Source organism: Bemisia tabaci, chromosome 7 (assembly GCF_918797505.1).
Source record: "Bemisia tabaci chromosome 7, PGI_BMITA_v3".
Classification (NCBI taxonomy): domain Eukaryota; kingdom Metazoa; phylum Arthropoda; class Insecta; order Hemiptera; family Aleyrodidae; genus Bemisia; species Bemisia tabaci.
In genome coordinates this window covers 40,113,596-40,123,188 of record NC_092799.1, presented here as the reverse complement: position 1 = coordinate 40,123,188, position 9,593 = coordinate 40,113,596, and the positions used below count along the sequence as shown (strand labels likewise).

Genomic DNA, 9,593 nt, shown 5'->3' with positions numbered 1-9,593 from the left:
ACTCTAGATCCAATGTGTTTTTTTTCCAGTGAACCTCGGAGCCATGCTTCAACCTCTAGCTTATGGAGAATTTCGACGCTGAGGCTGCAAAATGCGTATCTCCGCTCATGCTTTATTTTTTTAACGGAAACTCAACCAATATTATGGCATAGAATTTTCAAGGAATATTCATCACATAAAGAGTGAAAATCACTAAAGTTTTCAAGAAATGACGTTTGATAGTGTCTAAGATTTTGTAAATTTCATGTTTAAAATGAAACTGCCAAGAAAACCGGACACGAGGATAACCTTGCTTTCTAAATTGAACGATCGTTGGAGGTATTATGACAAAATAACCTACACTGAAAAAAATTGTTTTGAGATATTATTTTGACTTAAAGCGTCGTTTCTGGTCGACAAAATTCGGTTTCTTTAGTTCAAGAAACGTTTGCTTCCGTTTTTTAAACTTAAACCTAACGATAACGTTTCTTGAATTGAAAAAAACGGACTTCAAGTTAGATCCGCAAGGATTTAACTTAAAAAAAAAAGTCGACAAAAAACGACGCTTTATGTCAAAATAATATCTCAAGTAAATTTTTTCAGTGTAATCTGCTGTAATATACGTGTTTAAATGGGAAATGTCGACAGATGACGTTACCAAGCGGCACATTTTCTAACTTTTAAATTTATTTTTCTACAATTTTCCATTTCAGGGGTAGTAGTATTTCAGGCTGCTGAATTCGAAAATTACCTTCCTTCTTCCTTAAGTGCCTCCTTCGTGCTCTTCCTTTTCCGAGTAAGTGAATTATCTCCTGCTCAGTCCGATTTTCAGGGAAAATTCCGATTATCCCGCGGACAACCGAACTGGTCCAGAGAAACGGAAGCCATTCTTGGAATCAGCGCTTAAAATTTCGCTGAAATCAGTGGCTAACTTTTTGACAAGCGCACCCGTTTAAACTAGTGCTATGCTACACGCAAAATTTAACTGAGAAAATAATTTTAATGTTTTTAATTAATTTTTAATTTTTTTATATTATAAAATAAGGGAGCTAATTACTCGCACAAGCGTAAATAAAAGGTTTTAAAAACAATTTTTTTTTTCACTCACTTGCGACGACTTTTTTGCGACACTTAAGACGAAAAAAGAAAAGAGTCGTAGCAAGTGAGTGAAAAAAATCGTTTTTAAAGCCTTTTAATTTTTTTGATTAATTTTTCTATTTTTTTTTTTAGATTTATTAATTTTATTTTGCGCTAAAGTTCAGAAAACTGGAAAAATTTCAAGTTGTACCCGACTACAACCAGGTCGAATTTGTGGACACCCTGTGGAAAATAAATACATAGTTATAGTTGGATAGACAAGGACGGCTTGCCGACGGGACACAGGCTGGAGAGAGATGGCGCGAGCGGTCGCGTGGAGCCACGAGACCGAAGCACGTCTTCGCTCACTCCACTCGACTCGACTCGCGCAGTCCGAGCTACAACCACTCCACAACCCCCTCCCCCTCCCCCGCTCGCTCCCGTACCTGTCTCTTCCTCTTATTAATGCTCATATTTTGTTCTCATTCTTCATTACTGAGTTCTTTTTCTTCGTCCGCACTCACTACTCTGTCTTTGAACAGGCTATCGTCCTTTGCGGCGTTGCGTTGTCTGAGCATACTCCACCGTGGTTAAGCCTCGCAGCACTGGCCATTTATCTTTGAACAATCATTCAGGCGTATGTGTTCAAAATTATACTTGTTACAACTTTTGGGGAAGTGCAAACTTCTGAAATTTTGTTGATTTTTGATCATTTTTTTTTCATTTTTTTGTTTTTATTTTTTTTTTTTCAAATTGTGCCTTAAAAGTTACGAACAGCAAAGGAAATTAAAAGGTTTTTTAAAATCATCATATACGAATCAGAGACAAAAGACCCTCCACTGACCTCTTGGTGACAGGTAGGCTTTGACTTTCGGGGATTCAACTTTTCCTAATGGACAATTGTAAGGAGGCAAGAGTCATCACCTTTTTTCGGCTGTTAACCTGCCACTAGGTGGATGATGAGCATCAGGTGCTAAATAAGTTTTCCAAACTTTGCAACAGGAAACTCCGAACACGTTGGTAATAGTTGGTAGGTCAACAGTTGAACGTTGAAGTCCCGAAAGTAAAAGCTTCCACCATTGCCAAGTTACCATAGCCATAGCCAAGGAGGGTCTCTTCTCTGATGCGGATCCAGGGGAGGGAGGGGAGGGGAGGGGAGGGGAGGGAGAAGAAAAAGGAAGAAACAAAGTTGGTAGGAACGGAGGAAAGAGGAAGGAAGGACGCGTATACTTGGCAATTATTCATTACGAAACTGTCTCAAACTGCATATTTGATTCTTTAAAATATTTAAAATTTTCTGAGGGAAGTCGAAGTCCCCACGACTCCCTTGATGCCCCCCCCCTCCCCGTTCGAAGTGTCTGGATCCACCTATGTTCAAAGATTAGGGGAACCAATCAGATATTGTCTTTTTTTCTAATTCTTGATCGGTTTCCTAGTGGCTTTTGAAATAATTTCAAACTCACTTAAAAGGAAAGCGCAAAATTAGGTGGAAATCTCATCTGCAGCCAAGTCGCAAAAATCATGCACCGTTTTGGCTTAAAAGGCAAATTATGGATAAACAAAGGATTATAAATATAAATGGCTTACATTTTGCAAGGAAACTGCAAGTTACGTTACTCACAAAAGCACCTAATTGTTTAGGAAAAGTAATGGCACACACGTTCCGTTGACTGTTAAAATGAGCAATAAATAGTAGTTTTCAATTGCAAAATGTGGTTCAAATATACTATTACCCAAAAGTCCGAAGAGGAATGAGGAGGGGCAGAATTTTTATTGATTCAGGTTAAGAGGAGTTTCATCAGATGGTTGACAAACATTGGCAGGGTACAAACATTGGTTAAAAATACGCATGCTGCCCGATAACTCTCAATTGTGTCACGAGTGACAGAATAATGGCACGCAATTCATGATGAAAGTAAACTTCAGTACTTAATTGAGGAATGCAATTACGTGACCGTATTCCACCGACTCTCAAAACCGGCAGCATGAAAAAAATCTACCGACAATGAGTTGGTTGATCTCATCCCTACCATTCTCACACGGACGTATATATATATGCTGAAAGGAACTATGTCGTACGCAAACTCTATTCACATAGTTCCTTTTAGCATGAATACGCCCATGTAGGCCAGTGGCGTGGTGTGAATTGCGATATATCGATTGTTATGCCATTTAAACCTATGGAAAAGGATCGATTAACAGGGTGTTCGCAGCGAACACCCTAATAATCGATTCTTTACCATAGGTTTGAATGGCAGAACAATCGATATATCGCAATTTACGCAAGGCCACTGGTAATAAGCGCAATATTAAAAAAGAACCGGAAGAGCTCTCGAGTCTCAAATCGATTCGGATTTATAGCCGGCCTCGGTAAAACAGTCATTTGGACCAAACAAATTGATTTTAACGCTGAGCTAGGGTCATTAAAATAGGTCGTTCAATTAGATCCTCTCGACGTTAACTCAGCAATCAAAGCAACTGCAGCGAAAACAAAACGCGATTGAAAATAAGGCTTAATTATGGCAACGTTATGGTGTAGGTTTAATCTCGGCGCGCCGATCGGTATAATTTCATTGCGCCGCTTTACCCCTCCCCCCTCCCATCCAATTTATAATGTATAGATCATTATTTCAGAGCCTCCATGATGAGCGAATATATTTTCTCAAGGATATTTTCTCCGGGTTTGCTCAGAAAACGCTCCAATTTGACCGCCGAAGTCCGCTGTTTGTCCTCTTGTAGACGGGCGCTAAGTACCGTCCTTAGATTTGCGCGAGCGCGTCAAGAGAACAGCGCAGATTAGTGGAAAGCCCTCATCGTCACCTGCTCATGGCCGCGGGGCCTCGAGAACAAGGCTTTGGGCTTTGTGAGGGGGGCGGGACCCTGTCTCACGCATTCGCGATCAAAGCATAAACATGCGACTGCGTGTCCTTACACACGGTGGCGTCAAAAGGAGGGGGGCGGAACCTCCCTCCTACTCCCCCCTTCTTCCCCAGAGGCGAAAAACAGGGGACGAAGGACGAGGAGCAATTGAAAACCCCGAAGGAGAGGGAGGAAAAATATGCACACACTTTGCATGTGCGGTAAAATTTAGTGACAGGACTGCTAACATCGTTAGCATGTTTAGAGTCGTCCTCCCCCTTTTTTTCTTGCCTTGCTCCCATTAATATAGGCATCTTCCAACCGGGGCCCTCACTTTGATATTAGGTCTTGTAAAGCTCAGCTCTAAATCCGTACTAATTGGTTGAATTACAAATCACGCCATTGAGAGGGCAAAGATGCAACGTAGACGACCGCCTGAGAGATGGGCGCAGAGCTGCTTATCATCCCCAGAGGAGCATTAACTCCTCAGAATACACGCTATAGGCAAACATGGCGATAGCCTTTGTCGAAGAGTTAGAATGAGGAGGAGAAGAGTACCAATTAAATGGTTCACATTTGAATGGAAAGACCTGAAACATTATATAGGTGCATTTAAGAAATGGACTTTTGATAGTAAAACTGTTATGAATTGGGAAAAATGAGAGGGACGGATATTCAAGTACCTGCGACAAATCGTCGTTCTTCTAGCGTCAGGGCGAAACTCGATTCCCGCATGAGCTCTAGAAAGCATGGATTTATATATGAATCAAGACTCACGTGGAAATCGAGATACGTCCTCACGTCACACAGTGGATCGAGTCAATAGGTGAGGTCGGACAAAGTTTGGAAACTTTAAAAGTTTATAACTCCGTTTATACAAAATTTTAGGGTTCGAAAAGTGTCCATTGGTTTCCTCGTAAAATTTTCCTCAAGAAGCACCCCTTAAAATTTAAAATTTGACGAAATAAACAGAAAAACTTGCAGTTTTAGTAAAAAACTGTACGTCCGACCTCTCTGATTGACTCGATCCACTGTGATTGTTATACTATTTAAACCTATGGTAAAGAATCCATTATTAAGGTGTTCGCTGCCAACACTCTGTTTATCGATCCTTTTCCATAGGTTTAAATGGTATAAAAATCGATGTATCGCAAAACACGCCACGCCTCTGATGACCTCATCAAACACGGTTGCTCATACCCACTCCTCCCACTCTGAGAGCGTGTAATCAAAAGGGGGTATCGCTTCTGTAGCCCTCCCCCTTTTTAAATGAAGAGCTAAAGGGTTACTAACTAAGTTCTAGATTCTAAGCTTCCTGATACAACAGCTGAAGGAACAAGCAGAAAAACCATACTTATACTGATGCATGGAACATGATGAGAATCGCTGGAAGTCCTCGTCAATACAAAAAACCAATAGTCATACTTATGTTGCAGGGAAATAGTGAAATCAGGCATTTTGTCAAATGCTTAGGCAGATAGTTAAATTTTGACGGTCTATAAAATTTCGTGAATTTATGGCGAGGGGCTCGCGAGTTTTCAATAGTTTTGGAAAAATAACTCATCAAACCTACGAACTCTTCTTGTCTCCTCCTCTTTAATTGCCTCTCATATTTTTAAATGATGAAATACTAAAAATTCTGTATTTTATAACATGCTGAAAATTTCCAGATAAGTGTCTAAGCAGGAGCTAAAAATGGTTTAAAATACTATTGTGCGATGCAAATTATTACTGAGAATTTTTTCTTACAGGAGAAATTACTTATTCTGTCTGAAATTAGGGAAAGAAGCAGAATTTCAATCTAAGATAGAATATTTGACTATTTGCCTAGGCATTTGCATCAGGATAATGGGTTTTAGGTTGTAGTGAGGAACAATTAAATTAGTATCTGAAGTGTTTTTATAATTTCCCCTTTACAAACCAATGTAATAGAAACAAAAATTCGAAACTTTACAAACCTGGTCCATCGGTTGTTGCTATTATGTTTTCATTTTCCGGGAAATCTTACTAGCGCTGTGCAAGTATCGATGATAGCATAGCTGGAATCAGACAACGTTGGAAAGTGTTTGAGTATCCACTCACAACCGAGATTCATTTGATTTACTGGACCAACATGCCAATTATTTTCACTTTCATTCAATCGGAGTCAGGCATAACCAAAGAGATAGGCTGTATCCCACTTTGCGGCCAACAATCAGACGCAATTCATGCATGCTATAGCGTATGATCGAAGATGATTAGAAAGCGCACGCCGATACAACAAACCGAGAGATAGTAGTAAGTTCATGATAGGACCATCTAGAGTGGAGAGAAAGTGCATGGGTTAAAAAATGAGATTTTATCTTTTTACTGTAAGTATATTTGTGCGGTATTAGAAATTCTTGTTTTCAATTTTTTTATTTCGTTTTTATTGAAACAAAGCTTCCATGCTTTTATTGATTTCATGCCAATATTTTTGGCCACATATCACTCACTGCATTAAGATTTTAGTTTCCTGACATCACGCGCGTTTAAGTCTCCAAACAATCATATAGGTCAAACACTATAAGTAAGTTTTACAATCATTGCGACGTTCATTCTTAGTATTTTCCTCTAAGTTATGAATGATAATTATCGGTCATATAATGTGATATCAAGATTTTAGTTTCCTGACATCACGCGCGTTTAAGTCTCCGAAGAATGATATAGATCAAGCACTATAAGTAAGTTTTACAATCATTGCGACGTTTATTTTTAGTATTTTCCTCTAAGTTATGAATGAAAAAAAGTAATGTTACATAAAGATTTTAGTTTCTTGACATCACGCGCGTTTAAGTCTCCGAAGAATAATATAGGTCAATCACTATACGCAAGTTTTAACAATGATTTCGGAGTTATTTTCAATGTTTTTCTCTGAGCTATGAATGATACTATTGCATTTCGGTTATGAAATTCTTGTATTCACAGTCTTTGCCACGATATCTACACACAAGTTTGATGCTTACTCCATACTAATCATTTCTCAAATGTGAAATTTTGCGTTTAAAAAATTGAAAAAGTGAAATCGAGGAATTAGGATTGTGAAATAACGGATGCTTCGATGTATAGAGAAAAAGAGGTGAATACGGATTTTTATTTTCCACTTAAAAACCCTACTAACATAAACAAAAAGTTTTACTCATCAATGAGATAATCATTAAAATTAAAGAAAAAAAAGGAGATAAATCGTTCAATTCACCCTCTAACTCCAAAAAAGATTAGTCACTTCGAATTATTTCGAAAGTATGCTTTTATGGCACAAAGACAATTATACGTTAACAGAGCATTTTGTAAAAAAAATTCCTGTTGAACTTCAAGTACCAGCTGGGTCATGGGGTGTCCAGAAATGCACATCACGAGATAGAAGAAAAAGCAATGGAAATATATGTATTAATTTTTACGAAAAGGATACCGTCGGAACAGACGCTGCTTCCATGCACCACTAAAAATTGCATTAAAATTTACACTCCAGACCGAAATCGGCTTGATTCCTTTCCCACCGTTCCGGAACTTTGCTCCATTCATTGGCATTATTTAGATATTCTATACCCGAATCATTGCCGAGTTCAATTTTTTACGAGTAGCCATGAGACCACAATCACTTCGAATGACCTTTTCGTGTTCGATAGACATCTTTCTCATCGTGGATCTTTTTCCCCCCCAAACGCGATGCAATTAGCACAAAAATCTTTCACACCATCGAATCTGTATAAAAGCAGCCAGTACATCATCCAAATCATCAGTTCTGCAATCACCCTCCAAATCTGTGTATCTTACCCGGTGTTGTTTGAGTTCCATCATGAATTTGCTTTCCGTGGTTGTTCTGGTCTGCTGCATGTTCGCCGCAGTGCTGTCGGCGCCGGCTGAATTTTACACCTCCCAATTTGACAACATCGACATCGAGAGCATCTTAAACAACGAAAAACTCCTGGATAACTACTTCAAGTGCCTCATGGACGAAGGACCCTGCACCCTGGAGGGACGGACACTAAAAAGTAAGTTCATGCTTGCGTTCTTAATTCCCTCTATGAGGGAACGTCTCTCAGGAAGTGAAATTTTTCAGCAACTTTTTGAAATCTTTGCTTCTTGGTGTTTTCCCCATTAATTAGGTTATGTTAGGATGTATGCAAAGTTTAAAGCCACTATATTAACTAGAGGGTCACCTTGATTCGTCACCCTGTAAAACTTACAGTATTACCTATGAGCTAATTAAACACATTTGGAGTCTTCATATTAATAATTGAGCTTCATATCTTTGGGCTATCTAATAATTTCAGGTAAATGATAGGAATTTCCACTAGCAGCCTGTGACAACACAAAGTAACTTTAATGAAATGTGTGAAAACCTTGCTACACTGAAGTTCAATTATAAAAACATGAAATAAAATTTAAGTATGAAATTTTCATGGTACATTCATTTTTTGTAACATGTGGAGATCGAGATAATGCAAATGACGATTATATTGCAATAAATAAATAAAAAAATTTGTCCTTTATTTAATGTCTTTAAATACTCACATCACTCCAAACATTGAAAATATTGCTTTCTTTAACTCTCCCGGATCCTTTTTCATGATGCTTACTCGAACGCTAATGTTCCGATGGGGATTCCTAATTAGTGATTTTTCTAGTTTAATTTTATTTGATTCGATTCGATTATTAAGCGCTCCATGTATCTTTATGCTGTTACACCTGTGAGTCAGTTCTTGCTACAAACTGAATATCATTGCAAAATATTTGTTGCCCACAGATGAATTGGATTGCATTTTGCAATTTAGAACTATAAATTCTGGCTCATGTGAAAAAACACTTATGTGCATAGGGAAACTGCCGCCACATACGTTGTTTTTAAACCTGGCCAGAATTTATAGTTACAAATTGCAAAATGCAGTCCAATTGAAGACTCTGGATTAAATTTTTTCTCGTTCCAGGTTTGGTACCAGATGCGTTGAACACCTCTTGCGCCAAATGCACGGACAAGCAGAAACAGATTGCCCGAAGAGTAATAACATTCTACTTGGACAAGTACCCTGCCAATTCCGCCAGAATCATCAAGAAGTACGATCCAGAGAACAAGTTCAAGGATGGAATCGAAAAGGCACTCCTAGGATCCCGCTGATCAAGTGCTGAGAAAAGAGGATTTCAATTCCCATTTTAGCAGCAAAAAAAGTTACCATATCCCTTCTCACTAATTTATGACTATTATTTATGACCATTAAAGACTTTAACTTTAAAACTTACGTATTATTTTATCGACAATAGCAAGTACAGTAAAAGCTCGCTAAGTCGAACTACGGTTAAGACGAAATACCGATTAAGTCGAAGTTTTTTTCGGTCCCTAGAAACGTCCATAAGTTTGGTGGAGTATTGGTTAAGACGAATTGTCGCTTCAGTCGAATTTTTCGTCTGTCCCTACACAATTCGACTTAGCGAGCTTTCACTGTATATTACCATCCTTGCAAATTTGACACTCTAAGAGTGCAAATTATGAAAAAAGGCTCATTGAACACATTTTTCACAGAAAAACAAGCAGACAAGCCACTAGTAAGCCGTCCTGGAGTGTGATAAAACGAATTGCAGCAGATTTTGAATCGTCTGAAACGTTAGCGTAAGCGTTAGCGTTAACGTTAGCGTTAGCTAACTTTTTTAACTTCATTTAC

General features: G+C 38.5%; 1 protein-coding gene across 1 annotated transcript; it reads left to right on the top strand.

Annotated features, from left to right (window-relative positions):
• The first annotated feature begins 5,834 nt into the window (after positions 1-5,834).
• On the top strand, positions 5,835-9,375 carry LOC109032962 (ejaculatory bulb-specific protein 3). Its single transcript, XM_019045321.2, has 2 exons — positions 5,835-7,928; positions 8,865-9,375. The coding sequence occupies exons 1-2, from the start codon at positions 7,733-7,735 to the stop codon at positions 9,050-9,052; spliced, it is 384 nt and encodes a 127-aa protein (XP_018900866.2). The 5' UTR covers positions 5,835-7,732; the 3' UTR covers positions 9,053-9,375.
• The last annotated feature ends 218 nt before the right edge of the window (positions 9,376-9,593 follow it).